At 34.1% G+C, this 18,898-nt stretch overlaps 7 protein-coding genes across 7 annotated transcripts, besides 24 other annotated features; 3 read left to right on the top strand and 4 right to left on the bottom strand.

Annotated features, from left to right (window-relative positions):
* Positions 1-24: 24 nt before the first annotated feature.
* TA20660 (uncharacterized protein) lies at positions 25-2,741 on the bottom strand (the record flags this gene model as incomplete). Its single annotated transcript, XM_949198.1, has 4 exons — positions 25-117; positions 225-342; positions 373-742; positions 800-2,741. 4 exons carry the CDS (start codon positions 2,739-2,741, stop codon positions 25-27), a joined length of 2,523 nt encoding a protein of 840 aa, XP_954291.1.
* A 359-nt stretch (positions 2,742-3,100) lies between these two features.
* On the top strand, positions 3,101-3,728 carry TA20655 (protein, thioredoxin-like; the record flags this gene model as incomplete). The annotated part of the gene is made up of 4 exons (XM_949197.1): positions 3,101-3,117; positions 3,148-3,419; positions 3,459-3,484; positions 3,513-3,728. The coding sequence occupies 4 exons, from the start codon at positions 3,101-3,103 to the stop codon at positions 3,726-3,728; spliced, it is 531 nt and encodes a 176-aa protein (XP_954290.1).
* A 123-nt stretch (positions 3,729-3,851) lies between these two features.
* Positions 3,852-5,095, bottom strand: TA20650 (aspartate transcarbamoylase, putative; the record flags this gene model as incomplete). The annotated part of the gene is made up of 3 exons (XM_949196.1): positions 3,852-3,989; positions 4,029-4,217; positions 4,289-5,095. The coding sequence occupies 3 exons, from the start codon at positions 5,093-5,095 to the stop codon at positions 3,852-3,854; spliced, it is 1,134 nt and encodes a 377-aa protein (XP_954289.1).
* Positions 5,003-5,071: a sequence feature (1 probable transmembrane helix predicted for TA20650 by TMHMM2.0 at aa 9-31).
* Positions 5,096-7,373: 2,278 nt separating the features above from the next.
* On the top strand, positions 7,374-9,725 carry TA20645 (FHA domain protein, putative; the record flags this gene model as incomplete). The annotated part of the gene is made up of 1 exon (XM_949195.1): positions 7,374-9,725. One exon carries the CDS (start codon positions 7,374-7,376, stop codon positions 9,723-9,725), a length of 2,352 nt encoding a protein of 783 aa, XP_954288.1.
* Positions 9,726-9,900: 175 nt separating this feature from the next.
* On the bottom strand, positions 9,901-13,020 carry TA20640 (HSP70 chaperone, putative; the record flags this gene model as incomplete). Its single annotated transcript, XM_949194.1, has 1 exon — positions 9,901-13,020. The coding sequence occupies one exon, from the start codon at positions 13,018-13,020 to the stop codon at positions 9,901-9,903; it is 3,120 nt and encodes a 1,039-aa protein (XP_954287.1).
* Positions 12,967-13,020: a sequence feature (Signal peptide predicted for TA20640 by SignalP 2.0 HMM (Signal peptide probability 0.621, signal anchor probability 0.018) with cleavage site probability 0.310 between residues 18 and 19).
* A 281-nt stretch (positions 13,021-13,301) lies between these two features.
* Positions 13,302-15,481, bottom strand: TA20635 (glycine cleavage complex t-protein, putative; the record flags this gene model as incomplete). The annotated part of the gene is made up of 6 exons (XM_949193.1): positions 13,302-13,844; positions 13,876-14,041; positions 14,071-14,292; positions 14,322-14,406; positions 14,437-14,793; positions 14,836-15,481. 6 exons carry the CDS (start codon positions 15,479-15,481, stop codon positions 13,302-13,304), a joined length of 2,019 nt encoding a protein of 672 aa, XP_954286.1.
* Positions 15,482-15,850: 369 nt separating this feature from the next.
* TA20630 (integral membrane protein, putative) lies at positions 15,851-18,886 on the top strand (the record flags this gene model as incomplete). The annotated part of the gene is made up of 4 exons (XM_949192.1): positions 15,851-16,468; positions 16,502-17,073; positions 17,110-17,449; positions 17,480-18,886. The coding sequence occupies 4 exons, from the start codon at positions 15,851-15,853 to the stop codon at positions 18,884-18,886; spliced, it is 2,937 nt and encodes a 978-aa protein (XP_954285.1).
* Positions 16,169-16,237: a sequence feature (20 probable transmembrane helices predicted for TA20630 by TMHMM2.0 at aa 107-129, 133-155, 162-184, 218-240, 293-315, 325-347, 381-398, 402-424, 444-466, 495-517, 524-546, 556-574, 581-603, 618-640, 652-674, 704-726, 728-750, 765-787, 800-822 and 946-968).
* Positions 16,247-16,315: a sequence feature (20 probable transmembrane helices predicted for TA20630 by TMHMM2.0 at aa 107-129, 133-155, 162-184, 218-240, 293-315, 325-347, 381-398, 402-424, 444-466, 495-517, 524-546, 556-574, 581-603, 618-640, 652-674, 704-726, 728-750, 765-787, 800-822 and 946-968).
* Positions 16,334-16,402: a sequence feature (20 probable transmembrane helices predicted for TA20630 by TMHMM2.0 at aa 107-129, 133-155, 162-184, 218-240, 293-315, 325-347, 381-398, 402-424, 444-466, 495-517, 524-546, 556-574, 581-603, 618-640, 652-674, 704-726, 728-750, 765-787, 800-822 and 946-968).
* Positions 16,535-16,603: a sequence feature (20 probable transmembrane helices predicted for TA20630 by TMHMM2.0 at aa 107-129, 133-155, 162-184, 218-240, 293-315, 325-347, 381-398, 402-424, 444-466, 495-517, 524-546, 556-574, 581-603, 618-640, 652-674, 704-726, 728-750, 765-787, 800-822 and 946-968).
* Positions 16,760-16,828: a sequence feature (20 probable transmembrane helices predicted for TA20630 by TMHMM2.0 at aa 107-129, 133-155, 162-184, 218-240, 293-315, 325-347, 381-398, 402-424, 444-466, 495-517, 524-546, 556-574, 581-603, 618-640, 652-674, 704-726, 728-750, 765-787, 800-822 and 946-968).
* Positions 16,856-16,924: a sequence feature (20 probable transmembrane helices predicted for TA20630 by TMHMM2.0 at aa 107-129, 133-155, 162-184, 218-240, 293-315, 325-347, 381-398, 402-424, 444-466, 495-517, 524-546, 556-574, 581-603, 618-640, 652-674, 704-726, 728-750, 765-787, 800-822 and 946-968).
* Positions 17,024-17,073: a sequence feature (20 probable transmembrane helices predicted for TA20630 by TMHMM2.0 at aa 107-129, 133-155, 162-184, 218-240, 293-315, 325-347, 381-398, 402-424, 444-466, 495-517, 524-546, 556-574, 581-603, 618-640, 652-674, 704-726, 728-750, 765-787, 800-822 and 946-968).
* Positions 17,110-17,113: a sequence feature (20 probable transmembrane helices predicted for TA20630 by TMHMM2.0 at aa 107-129, 133-155, 162-184, 218-240, 293-315, 325-347, 381-398, 402-424, 444-466, 495-517, 524-546, 556-574, 581-603, 618-640, 652-674, 704-726, 728-750, 765-787, 800-822 and 946-968).
* Positions 17,123-17,191: a sequence feature (20 probable transmembrane helices predicted for TA20630 by TMHMM2.0 at aa 107-129, 133-155, 162-184, 218-240, 293-315, 325-347, 381-398, 402-424, 444-466, 495-517, 524-546, 556-574, 581-603, 618-640, 652-674, 704-726, 728-750, 765-787, 800-822 and 946-968).
* Positions 17,249-17,317: a sequence feature (20 probable transmembrane helices predicted for TA20630 by TMHMM2.0 at aa 107-129, 133-155, 162-184, 218-240, 293-315, 325-347, 381-398, 402-424, 444-466, 495-517, 524-546, 556-574, 581-603, 618-640, 652-674, 704-726, 728-750, 765-787, 800-822 and 946-968).
* Positions 17,402-17,449: a sequence feature (20 probable transmembrane helices predicted for TA20630 by TMHMM2.0 at aa 107-129, 133-155, 162-184, 218-240, 293-315, 325-347, 381-398, 402-424, 444-466, 495-517, 524-546, 556-574, 581-603, 618-640, 652-674, 704-726, 728-750, 765-787, 800-822 and 946-968).
* Positions 17,480-17,500: a sequence feature (20 probable transmembrane helices predicted for TA20630 by TMHMM2.0 at aa 107-129, 133-155, 162-184, 218-240, 293-315, 325-347, 381-398, 402-424, 444-466, 495-517, 524-546, 556-574, 581-603, 618-640, 652-674, 704-726, 728-750, 765-787, 800-822 and 946-968).
* Positions 17,519-17,587: a sequence feature (20 probable transmembrane helices predicted for TA20630 by TMHMM2.0 at aa 107-129, 133-155, 162-184, 218-240, 293-315, 325-347, 381-398, 402-424, 444-466, 495-517, 524-546, 556-574, 581-603, 618-640, 652-674, 704-726, 728-750, 765-787, 800-822 and 946-968).
* Positions 17,615-17,671: a sequence feature (20 probable transmembrane helices predicted for TA20630 by TMHMM2.0 at aa 107-129, 133-155, 162-184, 218-240, 293-315, 325-347, 381-398, 402-424, 444-466, 495-517, 524-546, 556-574, 581-603, 618-640, 652-674, 704-726, 728-750, 765-787, 800-822 and 946-968).
* Positions 17,690-17,758: a sequence feature (20 probable transmembrane helices predicted for TA20630 by TMHMM2.0 at aa 107-129, 133-155, 162-184, 218-240, 293-315, 325-347, 381-398, 402-424, 444-466, 495-517, 524-546, 556-574, 581-603, 618-640, 652-674, 704-726, 728-750, 765-787, 800-822 and 946-968).
* Positions 17,801-17,869: a sequence feature (20 probable transmembrane helices predicted for TA20630 by TMHMM2.0 at aa 107-129, 133-155, 162-184, 218-240, 293-315, 325-347, 381-398, 402-424, 444-466, 495-517, 524-546, 556-574, 581-603, 618-640, 652-674, 704-726, 728-750, 765-787, 800-822 and 946-968).
* Positions 17,903-17,971: a sequence feature (20 probable transmembrane helices predicted for TA20630 by TMHMM2.0 at aa 107-129, 133-155, 162-184, 218-240, 293-315, 325-347, 381-398, 402-424, 444-466, 495-517, 524-546, 556-574, 581-603, 618-640, 652-674, 704-726, 728-750, 765-787, 800-822 and 946-968).
* Positions 18,059-18,127: a sequence feature (20 probable transmembrane helices predicted for TA20630 by TMHMM2.0 at aa 107-129, 133-155, 162-184, 218-240, 293-315, 325-347, 381-398, 402-424, 444-466, 495-517, 524-546, 556-574, 581-603, 618-640, 652-674, 704-726, 728-750, 765-787, 800-822 and 946-968).
* Positions 18,131-18,199: a sequence feature (20 probable transmembrane helices predicted for TA20630 by TMHMM2.0 at aa 107-129, 133-155, 162-184, 218-240, 293-315, 325-347, 381-398, 402-424, 444-466, 495-517, 524-546, 556-574, 581-603, 618-640, 652-674, 704-726, 728-750, 765-787, 800-822 and 946-968).
* Positions 18,242-18,310: a sequence feature (20 probable transmembrane helices predicted for TA20630 by TMHMM2.0 at aa 107-129, 133-155, 162-184, 218-240, 293-315, 325-347, 381-398, 402-424, 444-466, 495-517, 524-546, 556-574, 581-603, 618-640, 652-674, 704-726, 728-750, 765-787, 800-822 and 946-968).
* Positions 18,347-18,415: a sequence feature (20 probable transmembrane helices predicted for TA20630 by TMHMM2.0 at aa 107-129, 133-155, 162-184, 218-240, 293-315, 325-347, 381-398, 402-424, 444-466, 495-517, 524-546, 556-574, 581-603, 618-640, 652-674, 704-726, 728-750, 765-787, 800-822 and 946-968).
* Positions 18,785-18,853: a sequence feature (20 probable transmembrane helices predicted for TA20630 by TMHMM2.0 at aa 107-129, 133-155, 162-184, 218-240, 293-315, 325-347, 381-398, 402-424, 444-466, 495-517, 524-546, 556-574, 581-603, 618-640, 652-674, 704-726, 728-750, 765-787, 800-822 and 946-968).
* Positions 18,887-18,898: the final 12 nt, after the last annotated feature.

The raw sequence follows: 18,898 nt of genomic DNA, 5'->3' as shown, positions 1-18,898 counted from the left end.
ATAAATTAAAATTATGAGTTTGTGTTAGAATTCCTCTGGTGGGAGTTGGTCTGAGTCATATGCCGAGAGTATGTGGATAATTAATGTGTACGTTTGAGATAAACTTAATTTTTTAATCTAAACATTATTTTTTTAAGTCTAAAAAATTTAATTCTAAAAATTATTTATTTAGTCTAAATATATTTATTTAGTCTAATAATGCTAATATATTAATTATTTGGTACCTTTAACTTTTCTTTTATTTTCGAGACTATTAGACTATTGTGTATGTCTTCAGGTACATCTCCTTCAAAATCATCGTAAAGAACACTGGAAAGGAAGGTCTCAGATGCCTCACCATTCCTACAAAATATTAGTTTTGTTTAAAATTACTTGGATTTGTCCCGAGATTCTTGACCGTGCTTGTCATTACCGGAACCTTTCCCAGAAATTTTAGTTGTTCCCAGTAGATTTAAGTACTCAGCAGATGTGTTCAGCTCTACCGTCTCCATACTCAGGATTACAACCATATCCTGTACCATTTGCACACTTTCCTTAAAATCCACAGGCTCCACTAACTTCCTTACACAATCTAACATGTACTGACAGTTGCTCAGTGTTGTTTCCACATCATCTTCGTCCTCGAGAATGAACACTATTGATTTATTAGGTATCAAAATTGATACTAACAACTTTTCCATCGATGTGATGGCTTGTGTAACAATCTTTTTATAATTTTTATAACTACACAGTGCACAAATTTCTAAAAAAACATTAATTTAAAAATACAGCGTTAAAATATTATTAGTACATAATATACTAAATATAATAAATATTTGATTACGTAATAATTTGTTGGTAATTGTATTGAGAACTTCAAGTGGTTGTCTGTGTACATGTTTGAATGAATCATAATAGAGCTCCACAAAGTATTGATCGAAGATTGTGATCATTTTCTGATTAACCGTTTCCAGTTTTGATAATGACTCTGGCATGAGTTCAGAGAGTGGGAATTCTTGGAAAAACTCATATAGTGAAGTCGCTGATTCCATAAGAAGACATGATATTGTGCAAGAGTCAAGTATACTGTCCAGTGAGTTCCATATCTGTTTTACATTTTCCACAAAGTAGTCTAACATTGGAACGATTACTTTTGAGACGTATTTTTTCTTGGATTCCAAGAATCTTAAGCATTGACAGCGTAATTCAATTCTGTTTAACAAAGCCGTTAGAAGATTTGAAACTTGTGTGAGAAAGTGGCGGTCTTGTAGGTACATATTAGCTGTGAGTCCTGATCGAACTCCGATAGAATCACTGAATGATTCAATACTTACCAATTTCCTCATTAGTGTCATAACATGAGCATTTTCCATCTCCAACAAAGCGTCCAAACAACCAAATAGTATATTAGAATCAAAACAAAGCATTATTTTACTATCAATTCTATTACATTTATCATTAGAAGTCAATGTATCTGGATTCACACTAGAATTATGATTAAAATCTTCTAGACTTGAATTTAGGTCTGGTTGATTAAAACCATCTCCAACATTAGAACTATGTATAAGGTTAGGACCATCTATGTTATTAGGACCATCAGTTATTAGTGGATAATGATATAGCTGTATCATTATATATGGTACTAGAGTATTATTATCAAAATCTGAAAACAATTCAAAGCTTGCATACTGGTCAAAACTTCTCAAATACATAGCGAAATTGACTAGTGAGTTCATCATTGTATATATGACGCTGTTTACCTTCTCGTCTTCAAAGGTCGACCTACTAACTTCAAGAAGATTTGAAGAATCTGGAGTTCCAATTAATTTTATTAACTGGGATAACTCTAATCTACTATAATCATTTTCCAAAAAGTAATCATACACCAGAAATGGCAATCTACTGTACACAAACAATCTAGTTTCCTTTGCCAATAACATCGACCAATTTGAAATAATCTCATCCATTCCTATTTCTTTACATATCATACTGAACTCCTCCAATAAACTTGGATCATCGGAATATGGTTGAGGTATCAATGCATTAAAATACTTTGTGGTATCGAATTTCAACTCACTTTTTACATTCTTAAACACTCTCGCATATTTTTTTACAGTGTTTTTCATATAATCTATGGCCCACTCTGGGTGATCTACTACAGATAAATTACTTGTTTCTGACTGAAAAGTGTATCTGAAACTGAATAAAACATTGCTTGCCAAAAGAGAAACTACCGAGGATTCAATATTTGTATATTTTTCTAGTCTTCTTAAACATAATACTAGGGCAATCAATTTATCAATCCCTTTTAATGTTTTTTCTGGTCCATCTTCTGGTGTATCATCTAAAATTGAATACCAACTACTATTCCTCTTAAATTCAATTAACAAATTCTTTGAGAAAATCAGAAGTGATTTTGATTTAAGATCATCCTTAAATGAGGAATCATGTGTGTCGTCGTTAGATTCATTTCTGAGATAAACTAAATGTTGTAATAGTTGTACTTGAATTAGGTTTTCACCTTGCAAATTTGAAGTTTTGAAAGTAATTTGATTTTTTTTAAGTTTTAACTTTTCATTTGAGGTGTTGAAATTATTTGTTTCATTTTGAAGGTTTGTAGTTTGTGTTGTATTTGAGGAATTAGTTGTTTTTACTTCAGTATTGAAAAGGCAATTCTTAATAGATTCATAAATTTCCTTATTTTTGATATTTTCTAAACCTATTCGATTAATAAATGTTAAAGCGATTTCATTCTCCTTCATGGAGAAAAATGTAATACTCTAGAATATTACCATTTAATAAAATATCACTGTTTTACACATAAATTAAATAAAATACAGTTGTTTATATGGTACATAAATTAAAATATATAAATTGGATTCATAAATAAACACTTGTTCTTAGTCCCAATAACAAACCTATAAATTATTGTACATTTAGTTTTTTATATTATCATTTTTATGTTTATTTAAACAATTTTATAAATTATTAAACATGTTTAATTTTTATATAATTTATTAACTCTAAGTTGGTTTCGTTTGGTTAATTGTACTTTTGATATTAATCTTGATTAAAGATTCTAAATATTCATTTTGTAATTTAGATATGTTTAAATAGAGGAATGGACGTTTTAACCAGGTGTGCTTGTAAATTTTAATAAAGTTTTAGCTTGAGTGATCAGGTCGATAAATCATCTTTGGAGTGCCTAAATGAAGATTCTTTACATAGAGTCACCAATACTCTGACTCCTGGAATTGATTCTTACTTGCAATCTTCGCCTGGGGAGAGTGAGCAGCTTTTGGTTAAGTATAAATTCTTGAACCCTGTCAAAATCCACTCAATGATTGTCAAGTCGCTTCCCGACGGTGTGGCTTCTGGCACTGCTCCAAAGACTCTTCGTCTTTTCATAAATTGTGAAGACCTTGATTTTCAAGATGCAGGTATTTTAATAAATTTGCCTTGATTTTAACAAATTGTAGAATCTGATCCTTGTACTCAAGAACTGGTTTGTTCTATTTTTGTAATTTTATTAGACTCTTGAAAGAGCTCATGTTGAGGCTGGAGAGAAAGTTTTGCTCCGTTACGTTAGATTCCAGAACGTCAACAGTCTTGCAGTTTACGTTGGTAGGTTCAAGAATCAATCATTTGAATTAGCCGAGAACTATGGAAACGAGTGCACGAAAATCGCCCACATTGGCCTTTATGGAACCACTGCCACGTCCTCAAAGGTTAGTAACACCATAACTTAATCTTCAGATTGAAAACTGGAAACCTACGAAGGAGCAGGAAATGCAGTAAACTAATATGATCCTCTAAACTACTCTGTACATATTTAATACATTGTAAATTTAAAATGTTTAAAAATTAAAAGTTTAACACTTGTTTAAAATCAGATACAGCAGAGCCATTCTAACATATAATCCGTTTTCAGCTTGTTCGAAGAATACGCACCTTTCGTCAGAATCGACGTCTAACGAAACCTCTTCCACTCTCGGTAATGGGTGTAAAACCTAAATTAATTTTGACATTTAGTGGGTAAATTTAAATACCTTGGCATGTTTTGGTAGCACTGACATTACATTCTTGTCAACTTTAAAGGACTCCTTTGGTGATGGGAGTTCTGAAGGTGTCATTCGTTCCTTTTGAATTCTTGTAACATAAATGACATCCACATTATCAAGTGCATCACTAAGCTTTTTGAAACTAGTTTGCCTTGGAAAAGCCAAATCAGGAATATTCTAATAAATTATTACCATAAATAAACTAGATTAAATATATATATAATTAGTAGTTAGTAGTTAGTAGTTACGTATTTTGCAAAGTTCTGTTCAACTTCACGTTGAATTTGAGTTGGCATTTGAAGTGAGGGTGTTGAGACGTATCTCAAAACAACATTAAATCGACTCAAAAGCCTTACAAGAGAGTGAGTTGTCCTAGCATATTTAAGGTCTCCTACCAAACACACTGTAATCTCCTTTTCAGATGAGAATACTGGGAAGTATCTATTGATGGTATATAAATCAAGTAGTGCTTGAGTTGGGTGTTCTCCTGAACCATCTCCTGCATTAATCAAAGGAACCATACATTGGTGTTTAACACGTTGAATAACATTAGTTTCAGGGTGACGGAGCACCAAAACGTCACTGTATGACGATAAAACTCTAACTGAATCATCGATGCTTTCGCCCTTTGTGAATGATGATCCAGAATCAGTCACTGAAACCACCTTACCACCTAACTTTAGCATTGCCGTCTCGAATGAACATCTTGTCCTAGTACTGGGTTCGCAGAAGAGGGTTGTCATGACCTTTCCGGCCAGGAGTTCAAGATTTAGTCGCTGGTTAAGTTTTTTCCTGAAAAAGTCAGCCACTTCAAAAATACAACTCAGCTGGGCATTGGACAAATCATCCACGAACAACAACCCTTTATTTCTAAGAGAAGATGCGACCTTTCTCTTCGCAGCATCAAGACAGTGTAATAGAGGGTCACAACAGTACAAACCAAGTTCAGTTAGGCTAACTCGAACCCAGGGAACAAATGAAAGCGCATATAAAGCCGTTACAGTGACAACTCCTGCCCCAAGGGCGACCCATGAATGTTTTAAGAAATGTTTCATATAAGTATAATTTCGGGAAACAATGAAAGGTGGTGTAAGGTAATTACAGGTAACAGAAATTAAGTAAGCAAGTGGAAGATTCCCAACTTATTAATTAAGAACAATTAAAACAAGGCATAGCCGTTCAAGAAAATCTAACCTTTAAAAAAAATAAAGGGATTTTTGGGACAAAAGATTATGGAGAAAGGCAATGAGCAAAATAAAAATAAATTATTAATTATAAAAATAATTTACAATATAAAAGAATATATATAAAAAAATATATAGTTAGGTAAAAAAAATTATATGAAAATGTAGAACAAAAGTGAGATGGGGCCCGAATTTATGTTTTATTAATTAAAAAGGAATAAACTTTTGTTAGTTAGTTGTGATTATTAATTGTTTCAATTCATTATATATTGTTATCTAACTAGTTCTTCCATGTTTTATTCTATGAAATAACCTTCTTTCCTATTCTATTACACAATAGATTACATTTTAAGAAATTATTAATTCAGAACTGAAAATTTCTAAATTCATTATGGAAATGATTAATTTAATTGGATCTGTTATATAAAGATATTTGGTAAATGAAATATGATCTGATATTATGTTCAACAATTATAAAATTGATCTTATATTCAATCTGACAGAATATTTTAATATTTCAACATATTTTTAAAATTATGTTCTTATTTTTTAATAACCTAATACATTTTATTTTTTAAAAATTTTAATTATAATTTTTAAATTTTCAATATTAGGATTACTTCCTCTATCTAATACACATTTCAAGATTCCAAAAATAAATTTAATAATTAATTGCTAAAAAATATAAATTGATGATTATTTAATATTTTTATGTTTTTCTTTTAATAATTGATTGTTGTGGTTAATGATTAGTAATGCCACTGGAATCTTCCAGTAAACAAGGTTAATCACATATCCATTTATCATATTTCTCAATAATTTTGTATTTTTGGTATATAGAAGGATATCTGAGTATAGTGATCGCTCAATAAATTTTTAGATGGTATATGCAGATTTCGTGCAGAAGGAAGTATGCATGCAACAAATATACACTAAATTAGCGAATAAATTTGTGGATATGTGTAAAATCAAAACCGTTTAAATTATATATTAAGTAGCCTATAAATCATATACTGCTGCTTAATCTATTGTTCTGATCAATAATATAAGGTTAAATACTTTACACATTTTGAATTCTTAATAAAGGATTTATCTCAAAGATTTAATCAAATTTTATCTATAACCTTTGGATTTTAGATAAAAGCCCTTGTTTCCACAAAAGGTGTGGATTTTGTGAAAGAATCATCAAACACGTGAAACCAATTCACCGAAAATCCATTTTTCAATAAAAAAAATTCGATAAAGCATAAATATATTTCACTCAATTTTGTAAATTGAGACTTGATAAAAATTAAAATATAGTATCCAAGTACTAAAAGGCTAATATCGAGAAGGTCATTGGTATTGAAGGTCGGCAGTCAAATACACTTTTAGAGGTTAGTAAACCTAGATATTACTAATTAAAATTATTTTATCTAAAATTATAAGGATCGCAAAAGCAGAGAAATTATGGAAGCCAGGATTTAGTTAGTAGATTGGGACCTAAATAATAAAGTGTTGACATATAATGAACCAAAATAAAATTTCATTTTATATTGAAAATTTAATTTCAGTTTATTAATATAAGAGTGTATAATAGTGAAATTACATAATATGAAATGTTTGTGTAAAAATTTTCCCTGCTTTTGAATCTTAATTCAGTAATGTCACGAAATTGTTAAATTTGATTAGAAGAAAAGTAATTTATGGCATTATAGTAATTTTTGGACTAAAATAATTTAAATTTGACGTGAAAGGAATTTAATATTTATTGGAAGGCTATACTGTCTTGATGGTGTCTTAATTAAAACGAGAGAGAATGATGTGTTGTCGAATTTCATAGAGGTGTGAAATCAATCGCTCAATAATGCAATAAAACTTGTCACAAAATTGTAAATATTACAGCAACACTGCTAATAGGAAAATTTCAACCCAACATAGGAACTTATATCTAGTTGCCGTGGTCTCTAGGATATAACATAAAAACATAAACTTTATTTTTACAATTTAATTAATTGCCAATTATTTTGGAAACATTCTGAATTAATCCGGATTTACCATACTTGTAATTCTAGTCCGGCCTACCAACTTTCTCAAACATGCGATTCCTATATATAGATAAACTCAGCTAAAACCATTTTATAGGCTTTTGTAAATTCTAAAGAATATAATGTACACAACTAGTTTATCTCGACCATATATGCTCAGAGTCAGTTCAAGGACGTGGCTGAGAGATAGTCACGACCTGTTTGACTATGAAACGCACCAACATGTTAAAGTTTCCCATTTTGCAACGTCGTGCCCACTGAAGGTGCTCAGAAATGACTCAGAAGTCAGCGTTATCGACTACAATAACAACGTGGATAGAGAACATGACCACCTGCTGAACATAGTCTGCAATAGAAACGGAGATTACATAGTAGCTCCAGCAGAAAAAATACAAGGCTCACTTCTGAGCCCACAGAAACTATGGTTAATAGTTAGGACACTTCCGTCACAAAGATACGCTCTCCAAGAAAACGATATTATTAAACTAGGAAGATTCCGCCTCCGAGTAAAGCAGCTGGTCGCAGGACCAAATGTAGAGACTCCAGATAGTAGTAGTGATCATACAATGGGATACTCTGACAGTGGGTATAATTGTGATGAGACAAATGACTCACAAATCGTTAAGTTGTTTGACGGGGTGATTCCAGATAAAACAATCACCTTTGAAGAACAGTGCAATATCCAGTGCAGAATCTGTTTATCTGAGGGGTACCTTCACTACCCATCGTCAGACAACACGCCAAATACAACACCGGCAAACAATAGTAGCAATGACACTAGTTTGGATGTTGATTCTGGATCAGGGAAGATGGATATATATTCACACCCAATCAACAGTAACACGAGTAGTTTGGACCCGAGTGTCCAAGATACGTCAATTGATAACCTTGAAAAGAGAGCAACCTTCGAGTCAGACCGATTAATTTGTGCATGCGAATGCAAAGGAAGCATCAAGTACGTCCACGTGGAGTGTCTAAGGAAGTGGATTGACTCCAAGTGGAGCCTCCGAGGAGAAGATCCACTCCCCTCAATAGTATTTATAAAGGAAGTTTCTTGTGAGCTTTGCAAGACAAACTATCCATGCTTTATCAGACAAAACGGAGAGTTGATCCAGATTGTAAAGATGCCTAAAATGCAGACTCCATTTCTAGTGCTCGAAAACACTACTCCCCAAGCTGTGAGAGGAGTTCACTTGGTGTCAATGAGGGACTCGAAGGATTTAAAGCTGGGAAGAGGACACGAATCTGATTTGAGAATCCCAGATGTCTCCATTAGCCGATATCACGCCAACATCAGGTACGAAAATGGCCAGTTTTACCTTGAGGACCACGACTCAAAGTTTGGAACTCTGGTTGCAATGAAGAGGTCCAGAATTGTTTCATCAGACGAGCCACTTGCAGTCCAAGTCGGACGTTCAGTCATAAATTTGACGGTTGACAAATCATTGCCTTACTTCGAGAAGACTTGGCTCACTCTCACTCCATCAAACCCGCCTGCCGATTACACGAACTTTGAAGCCCCAAATGCCGGGAACCACAATGTTGACATGAACTTAAATTCTGCACCAGTTTTTGGCTCTCAAGCTGTCAACGGTATGATTCCCACCCCAAATCTAGTCAATGTCAACAACATACCAAATGTTAATAACATGGTTAGTGGTTCAATCATTGCTAACGGTGGCAACATGACTAATGGTAACAATATAGCTAATGGTGGCAACATGAACAATGGTAACTTTGGTAATCCAATTAATATAACAAATTTGACTGGTGGTCCTAATGGCGTTAACGTTCACCCTCAGGGAATGGGTTCAAACTCTTCTATTGGTATTGATTTGATGGAACATCCAATGCATCCCAGCGGATATATGACCTTTTACCAGCCCTCATACACTAACCCCGTCCATATTCCAAGCCCAAATAACTCTAACTCAATTAGCAGCCGTTCCAATAATTTTACGTTTCAGCCAGGTTCAAACACTCCCACTGCTTCAGCCAACATTAACAATGGTAATGTAGCAGCTGGTCATCCATTACCGAGTCCCAGCTCAAGGGTTAGCCCACTCAATGATTTATATTGGGGTTGTCTGAGGGAGGCTGCCAGGCAGAGGTTTGACCCTCATGCTCTTGACGGCCTCGCCAATAACCGCCTCAACAGCTTCAGGCTCAACCCACTCACGTCAAGCCGAAACATGGGAAATACCAGCCCAATGAATGGAACCTCCATGATGTCCAACGGTAATACTATGATGAGCAATTCTGCCCAGATGAACCCTGGCAGCAGCAGCAGCAGTGGCATGGGCATGAACAATAGTGGAGAGGATTTGGACATGCTGCTGCCTGACACTGTATTTATCGCAAACTGGAACAACCTGCCAACCAGGAACTTAGATTTAAACGGGGACACGAGCACTAGTGCCCTGGAACACAGACATTCTTCACAGGATTTGGATAAACCAATCACTCGCATTTAATAAATTTAATCTTTTCATTAAATTTATTAATTTAATTATTTTACGATTAGTTAAATTATTTATTAAATAAAAATATTAAAATATTTTACAACTATTAATTATATTAATATTTATATTAATATTTAAATAACTAGTGAGGGAAGAATAATTAGATCCATGTATAAAATGTAGTAAATTATAACTCGGAGTGCTTTTCAGTCTCGATCTCGGGCTGAGAATAAACAGCATCAGGTACCTCTTTGGTATCAGTTGAAGGGGTTTGGGTAGGTTCAGAAGGCTCAGGAGTGGATTCACCAGGTGTGTCAGGCTGAGCTGTGGTCGAATCTGGCTGGGGGCTTGTTTCATCAGAAGTTTCCTTGGGTTCCACAGGAGGAGGAATCGACTCAAGGTTCCTTAAAACTAGCCTACAGATGTCCAGCTTAGTCTTGATCATGGGCAAGTCGAAGAGTCCATCCTCATGAAGAGGTAGGCTGGCCTGGTCCTTTTTAACCTGGTCCCACCAGCTGAAATTGTTGTTGAAGAGGTCCAGAGATGCGTTTTGGTCTTTAAGAAAGGGTTTCTCCTCGAGTAGTTTGTTGAGCCTTTCGTGTAATTCATTAAAATTATCATCTCCAAACTTAACCACAGATTCCCGATTAAGGTTATTATTCATCCTGGTGTAAATGGGATTACCCAAGTTATTAAGTTCATCCAAATGTTTATTCAATACCTCGGATGTAGCTGAGTAAGAGTTTTCATCGAACCATTCAAGAAGGGACTTGACCTTTTCTGACAAAGTCTCTTCTTCATTTGGTTTACATGCAGACTTGAAGTCGTCTGACTTCAAAACACCCTTGTACTTGTATAGTGTTGATTCAAGTCGGTTTTTTAATTGGCTGCGCTCAATTGTAGCCTTGTCCTTGTTTACCAATAACTGTATGTTATTCTTACTCTCATTTAGTTTTTTATCATGGTATACATTAACTGTGTTGTCCACAAATTCTAAATTTACATGATCATCAGTTGGTTCTTTAGTGGTTTTATCCTTCTGTTCACTCATTTTATCCTTCTGTTCACTAGTTTTATCTTTTTGTTCTGTTGCTGATTTATCCTCTTGATCTGTTGTTGATTTATCTTTTTGATCATCCAATTTATTCTCATCCTTCTGATCGGTTGACTTATCATCATTGAGATCTCCTGTCCCAGGTGTGGTTTCTGAAGAAACTTTTGTTTGAGATTCAGGGGTTTCTTGGTCCTTATCCTTCAAATCTGTGTCTTCAGAACCTGGCTCTGAACTCGGTTTTAAATCTAGATTTTTGTCAGTATCTTTGGCAAATTCACCAACAGATGTTTCACCTTCGGTGGTTTTAGATGCCTCATCTGGCTTTTTAGCAGATTCAGGTTCATCATCTAAAGATTTATCTTGAGGTTTTTCTGGTTCAGAAGTCTCTTGAGAACCATCAGATTCATAACCACTATCTGTACCGTCAGAAGTTTTAGTTTCAGACTCGGTTTTGGATTCGGGACCAGAAGCCTCTTCATGACTTGGATCAGTATCAGATTTTGAGGTTTCAGTTTTTGGAGTTTCTGGAGCTTTTTTAACTGGCTTTGCAAACACTTTGTTGAGACTAATCAGGCCATTTTCTGTTTTAAATGACAGGGTCACCTGAGCCAGCATATCATTCTTGTGTTTTGAGAGTAAATCGTCAACCCCCTTTATTTTGTAATCTAAAACCTTCACTTCACTAGAAGGATCATTGGGGTCTGAAGTCTCGTAAATCGTTACATTGAAATTGTTAACAGTGTTAACTTTTACTTTTTTGGCGTTATTAATTCTGTCAATTGGCTTGTACAAAGTGACCCTTTTGTCCAAATCTGGTCCTTTGACATGTAAAACGTATTCATAAACTGCATTGTCAAAAAGTTCTATTTTTTTCATTCTGAAAAATGGGTTGTGGGCTGCTGCGAGATAACCGCAGCCCATTGCTATCGATTCCTCTGCGTTTAAATGAAATCCTAACCGTAGTGGGTTTACAATTTCCGATAACTTGGCTGTAACTGAGGGTACTCTCCAAGCTCCTCCCAGCATCTCAACACTATCCAAATCACTAAATTTCAAATTTGCCTTCTCCAAGGCCATGTTAATTGGCACGTGTAACTCTTTGAGGACTGGCTCCAATAATTTGTCGAACTCCGACCTCGTCACCTTAACGTTGAGGTGTTTGTTCTTCACCAAGTTGTCCACTTCAACTGAAGCGGAATTTGATAGCGATAACTTCATTTTGGCCTTGTTTGAGTTCTTTAGCAGTTTTTGTAAGGATTTTGGGTTTCCTGGCATCAACTTCAGATCGTTTTCAGTTTCAAATTTGTTCCTCAAATACTCTGCAAGCAGTAAATCATGTTGTCTTCCTCCAATTCCTGGATATGTAACGCATGAAAGAGTTCTTATATGAGGTATTTCCTTGGACTTTCGTGGCGGTACTTTGGCTTCCACAACCCCCACGTTGGCTCCATAACTTCCCAGGTCGTAGTACATTATTTTCCTGGTTCCTGGCGACATTTCCAGTGTATGGAACCAGGCTGCTGCTGATATGCCGTGGACTAGGTCCACTACTTTCAAGCCGGCGCTTTCTGCTGCGAAAACCAGCGCCTTCCTTTGGTTCTGGGTGTAGTTGCAGGGGATTGAGATCACCGCCAACATCTCCACGTTGGAATCAAAGGAATCTATTGCCTTCAAGGACAGGAGCTTCTCGAGGGCTACGTATTTCAGGTGATTAAAGAAGTGTCCGGTTGCTTCTTCGAGGCCGACCATTGAGTCCTTCAGTACCTTGAGGTGTAGTTGTCCGTCCTTAGAAACGCCGAACTCGTACGGCGTATAATCCCAATGGAATGGTACATTATTTTTTTTGAGGGTTTCCGCAACCTCTGATGCTTTTAATGTTGATATTCTGCTCCATTTTGAGTTAGAGGTGAATGGAACTCCTAGGAGGTGTGCTGATTTCTGTAAGGTTTTGGTTGGGTCCTTTACTGAGAATGAGGACGCTTCCTTATCGAATAATCTCGTATCTCCTAGCAAATAAACTGCGTTTTCAAATTTCCTGCTCCCTGTTCCTGTGAGTAGAATATCAGGTCTGTGGCCTCTGAAGGCGATGGAAGCTTCAACGAATTCTTCTCCCCAATCGATACCTAACGTGACTGAAGTTGATTCGCAGTGATTTACAAAATAAAAGAAGGAAGGAAGTATATACAAAGAATGCCGGAATCTACGGACTAATAATATAAAAATTATGATACAAAAGTTATTTAAAATCGTCATATTGTTTAAGTATTTATAAAATTAATTGACAAATATTATACACATTTATAAAATAGCTGAATAAAATTATATGTGATTAGGTTGTTCAAGTTGGATTCTAGATGCACTACAAGAATTTTCAATAACACATAAAAGAGTCAAAAATTACAACTGAATTAGAGTGTGTTCTTTTAAAATAAAAGATGTAGATTATATTACATGGGAAATTGTTTTTTTATAATTGTGTAACTTACATTTATGAGAATATACATGGAATCTATCAGTGTACAAACTGTTAAATATTAATTTATTGTGTACTGAATAGGTCTGTATCTTCTATGACGATGTGTAACCTCAACATCATGTCTAGCTTTGTAATATTCCAATACGTCTTTTAAATCAATCTTGGCTTCAGGAATTATGTTAATCCTTTCGGTTATTTTAAATTCGTGTGTTCCTTCTTTTTCCTCAAACTCATTATTTACAGACTCTTCATTAATTTCTTCCCATTTGTTACATGCCATTTCCAATGTTTTATTGAGCTTTTTCCTGTGATTTCTTATAACATCCTTCCAAATCTGTTTCCTAGTCTTTCGCGCTTCTCTTGATTCTTCCTTAATTATCTCTTTTGAAACACAAGATTCTTCAGCCTTTTTATTCAATACAAGAGAATTATTTCTAAGCCTTTTCTCCTGATCTTTTACTTGATATCTAGACTTTAGAAATGGTAGCCTTACTATAGTCCCTCTACAGAAACTTTTCAGAATTCCGGTCCTGTAGTATTTTTTATATTTAGACTTTGAAACTGAATCGTCAGGCTGTCGCGGTATGCTGATTACAACTGGCTAAAATGTTATGTAATATATTTTTAAATACCAAATCATGTTTTGCATAATCACAATTGACGTAACAGTGCGCAATGTACATTCCCAGTGCTGGACTGAACGCAGAGGAGGTAATTTTACCTATGGGCATCCTAGTAGAGCTGGTTAAAATTGTGCAGGACGGTGTTATCATTTTATTAGATATCAAGCCGACACGCCTAAAATTAAGTTAAATGAGCACACGTACACTTTTGAAACTCCATCAACCATAGCGCGGCCGAGGTGTTTATGGCCAAAAACTATTCTTTTTCTGATTTTATTAATATCTAAGTTCCACATGAGAGAGCAATGCATGGGTGTAGACTCCGGGGTTAGGTCCAAATCGGGTCTGATTATACCACTTTCCAGTCTTGCTATATCGTAAGTCTCAAATCCAATGGTCTTCACTGATTCAATTGACAATAACAATCTACAATTTATTTATAAAAATAAACTTACTCTTCAAATTCACTACGGTATTCGTTGGGTATAACAAACTCGAAACCGTCTTCAACGTCCAGGACCCTATAGCATACAATCCTTTCTGGGTAATCTTTAAAATTTATGTAAAAACTTTTCATAAAGTAACGTAGATATTGTGAAGTAGGCTTCTCAAGTGATCCGTCAGGCTCATAAATTGAGATTTCTTGAGATTTTTCAGACAATAGTTTACTCAAGACATTGTATGATTTTGGTCCGTACAAGACAACAACGGTCTGATTTTCTAGCGGATTTACTGAAATGTCCATTCCTATACCCTTAAGGTGAACTGCATATGCACTAATATAATCTAGCAAGACGTTTTTCTTATTTCCGTTGACAATCAATAGGTAAAACCCATCTAGTTTCACCAGTAGACATGTATCAATAACGACACCGTTAGAATCCAATAAAAAACTATGTGAAACATCATTTAATGACATTGGAGAGACTGAATTTGATAAAATGTGGTTTAAAAAATAATCAGAATTACGCCCATATACTTTAATTGAATGCGTAAAATATTTATGAAAAAGTGAAGAAAACTGTCGAAGATGAAAATAATCAGAAAATTGCGATATATCATGATCATTTGGACTATCAATTTTGTCAATATTTAACTCCTTGTTTTTATTATTAGAATGTATCTTAAGTGGCAAGTGTACACTTGATAGATGATTGTAGTTTGATGTGTATTCGAGAATGTGATTGATTTTGTCACTGAGTTGTTTGGAAGGATTTTGAGATATTCTGTGATTGAATAGAATATCAAGATAATCTTGTCCCAAACGATAAGTGGGTGATGATGATTCATTTAAGCAGGACTTATAATGACTATCTATGTGATTATCGTCATTATAGATATTATCAGATAAAGTTTCAAAGCTTTCATCCTTGTTGTTTCTTAAGGATATGATTTGTTTGATGATTTTCCTATCTAGATCGACACATGAGTCTATGGTATGATTGAGATGTTCGTCTTGGAATTGAGGTATATTATCTAGTGTACATAGTGGATCTCTAGACCATCCTCGTGATTTAAACCACTTACTTCCAAACTTATTTTGATTTTCAACTGCATTTTGATTGATTTTGGTTGGCACAACATTCCTTCTCAGAATCTTACTGATAAACAACATTTAAGGCCTTAATATATAGAAGTTTATTTACACATTTAAATAAAATGACTTAAATTATTTCTAAACTTAATTAATATTCAAATAGTATAATAAAAGAGTTATATTTCATTAACATCTTTCATTCAACATATGGGGAAATAAATAACTAATTTTCTGCTTTTATCATTAATTTTGTGTAAATATAAATACTTGATTGTTATGTTTATTTTGTTTTATAATATCTGTGGTATATAGCATTATTATGTGTTTAGAATTTCATGTATTTTCATAACTCATTTACAATATGGGTGTGTAAGAATCTTCCATTAAAATTAAAGCAGATTTTTTAAAACAATTGTTTTTAATGTATGAAATATAACTAATTGAAGGATGACCTCCGAAAACAACAATAATTGTTCCTCTGGTGGTGATGCTTGTTCTTCCGGAGCATCAGGGTCATCAAGTTCTTCCTCTGGAGGAGGTGGTACTGATACCTCACTTAAACAATCGAAGCCTTTTAACTTGAGTAATTTTGGTATACTTGCCGTGTTTTGTATTATACTATCACTATCGTCTAGTACATATCATAATTGGCCTGCCATAGAGAGGAGCCTGGTAAATGATAAGGTATTTCAGCATTTGTGTACTGAGAATGAGATACGGGAATCTATTCCTGAGATGTATGTCTGTGATAAACAAAGGGATGCCATCGGTAACCTATCACTCAATATATTTCTCTTCGAATTCATCGCATACTCTATCGGTGGTCCCTTGGTTGACATTCTTGGCGTATACATCGTTATGATTTGTGGGTTTGCTTTTGGATTTTACGGATTCATATTATTGTACTTTTATCATGACAGCAGTTTTATTGTCAAGTTTAGTTTTTGTTGTTGGGGGATGTTTGGTGGACTGATCATTATCACATCCATTCACTTTGCGAGAATGTTTCCTCAAGCCAAGAGTTTGGCCGATGGAATGATGATATTCTTTGAGAACTTCGCTTCAGTAATACCTTTGATTATTTATAAACTTATTAAGAGGTTTGGGATTACCTATTATGAGGGTTATGGAGCCTATATAATTTGGGGAATAGTACCATCATTTATATTGGCATTATCATTTATGCCCATAAAAATAATTTCAAAAGACAAAAAAAATAACAACCGTGATAAATTTTTTGAACATGATTTTAAATGCTTACCTCAAAAGTTAAAATGCTGGGAGTTGTGGGCAAATCTGGTTGTATTTTCAATTCCAGTTACATCTGCCATGTTTTACAGGAAGACTTTCTCCGCATACTTCCTCAACAATCCTACCCTTCAGACAGTATTCCCATTCATTTTGTTGTTTGTATTTCTTCCCATACCATTCATATCCGCTCTAGATCAGTTCATAAGTGTACACTTAACATCTGCTTTCCTGTACATTCTCTACATTTTGGCATTTTTATGTTTTTTCTACAGAACCAGAACACATGGCCTAATTTCTATGGTCTTATTTTGTATTGCACACTCTGCAGAGCACCAGATCATGCATTACATAAGTAACAACTATAGGGAGTATGAGTCAACGCTCATGGGCATATCGTATTCCGTTGTTTTTGTGGTTGGGTTTATTTCCCAATATATTTTTGATTGTATTTATAGGTTTTCACCAAAACTCGCACTGTACACTATTATCTCACTTCTTTTTGTTGCAACAATCTTTTCAGTGGCATTTCAGATCATTCAAAAAAATGATAAGAAAGGAAATAATAATTCTCAAGAACAATCTTCTGAACTCACCCTCAGTAGCCTTAGAATTATTTACGTTATTTTCTGGTTTATTCCATTTATTTTTCTCACTCTATCATTTAAATCATTGTATAATAAAAGCCATGAAACTAAATCCGAATATTGCATATGTAAAATGCCTCATTACCGTCTTCAAAAATCTGTTACAGCAATGATGGTGTTTTATTCATTTTCATTTTATTACGTTTGCACCGTGTTTACTGTTATAGTAACAATTTTTAAGTTTTGTAAATTAGTCTCATTCGATTATGATAGGCATAGATTCATATGGATTTTAATATATCTCGGATGCTTTTTCATCGTTTCACATTTTATAATTGGATTTCAATTTCAATATGGCAACAAAAATAGCGAAAACATTTTAAAGTTACTTATAGTTTTATTCATTTGTAAAATATTCTTATTCGTGTACTCCAAAATGGAGCCTAGCAAAACTGTCATCTTCCTTTTCTCAGGGTTTCTGGTTATCTATGGATACACTTTCTTCTTGTTCATTCATATGCTTACCTATTATAATTTTCAAATCACATATGTTGAAAGGTCTTACCGCTTTAGCTTAATCCACTGGGGAGGAATGTTCACATTGTTTTTGTTATTTAGGTTTTTCTATATTAAAGTTTCAAAATATCGTTTTGGATATCGCATGTTATGGACATTGAACACAGGTTTTTTTGCATTCTTTGCAATTCAATTATGTTATTATTTTCCATACGAGATGGATGTATCCATAGGTACATCAAATCTGCCTGTTCCTAAATTTAAAAATGAATTTATTAAAAACATTGAACCCAAGAAATTTTGTGCTAGACTTTTTAGTGTGGCACTTTTAATTTCTAATTTGGCAATTTTGATTAGTTTTGTGTTTTGTTGGACATTAATTGTAGTGTTAATTTGGTGTTTTTTTAATGATTTAATAATTACTACCTGTTCAATTTATATTGTAGATAAATATAAAGACGAATACAAAGAAAAATATCATCCCGATATGATTAAATGGTTTATCTTACCAATATCATCCGTCTCATTGGCTCTGTTTGTGGCTCTATTTATATGTCGTATTGTAATGTCTGACAGTAGATTTAATAATAACGGGTTCGTTTATGTATTGATAATTTGTAGCTTTGTTATTTTGTCCTACTACTCAAATGTCTCATGGTTTCATACTCAGTACGAGTTACAGACTTGTTGTTGTAAGAAGGAAAGTGGGTGTGAATGTCAAATTAAAGACAGCTGCTGTTGTTGTTGTACCAAGAAGTGTCTTTGCTGTATATGTCGTAAATGTTGTTGTTGTAAAAAACCAAGCACTCAATGTGACTGTTGTAAAACAGATGCCAGCCAATGTTGTTGCAAATCGCCTGATTCTTGTGATTGCTGCAAAAATACTAAATGTTCCTCCAATGGAACAGATTGTAAATGTTGTACTAAATGTGAAAAATGCGTTTGTATATGTTTAAAAAGAAATAAAAATGGAGACAATGGTGACATCATTTTTTGTTTTTTCGAGTGTGAATTTAAAGATGTAGTTAACGATTTCGTTTCATTTTTTATTGGAAACACTTTTGGTTGGCTATTGTTCATAGCTTTCTTTGCCTTGTCAAAAGAACAAAATGTATTCTTATCATTTAGATAACTAATCTTGTAG

Source organism: Theileria annulata, chromosome 1 (assembly GCF_000003225.4).
Source record: "Theileria annulata chromosome 1, complete sequence, *** SEQUENCING IN PROGRESS ***".
NCBI classification, from domain to species: Eukaryota; Apicomplexa; class Aconoidasida; order Piroplasmida; family Theileriidae; genus Theileria; species Theileria annulata.
The sequence above is the reverse complement of the archived record's forward strand: the minus strand, read 5'-3'. Positions and strand labels throughout refer to the sequence as shown.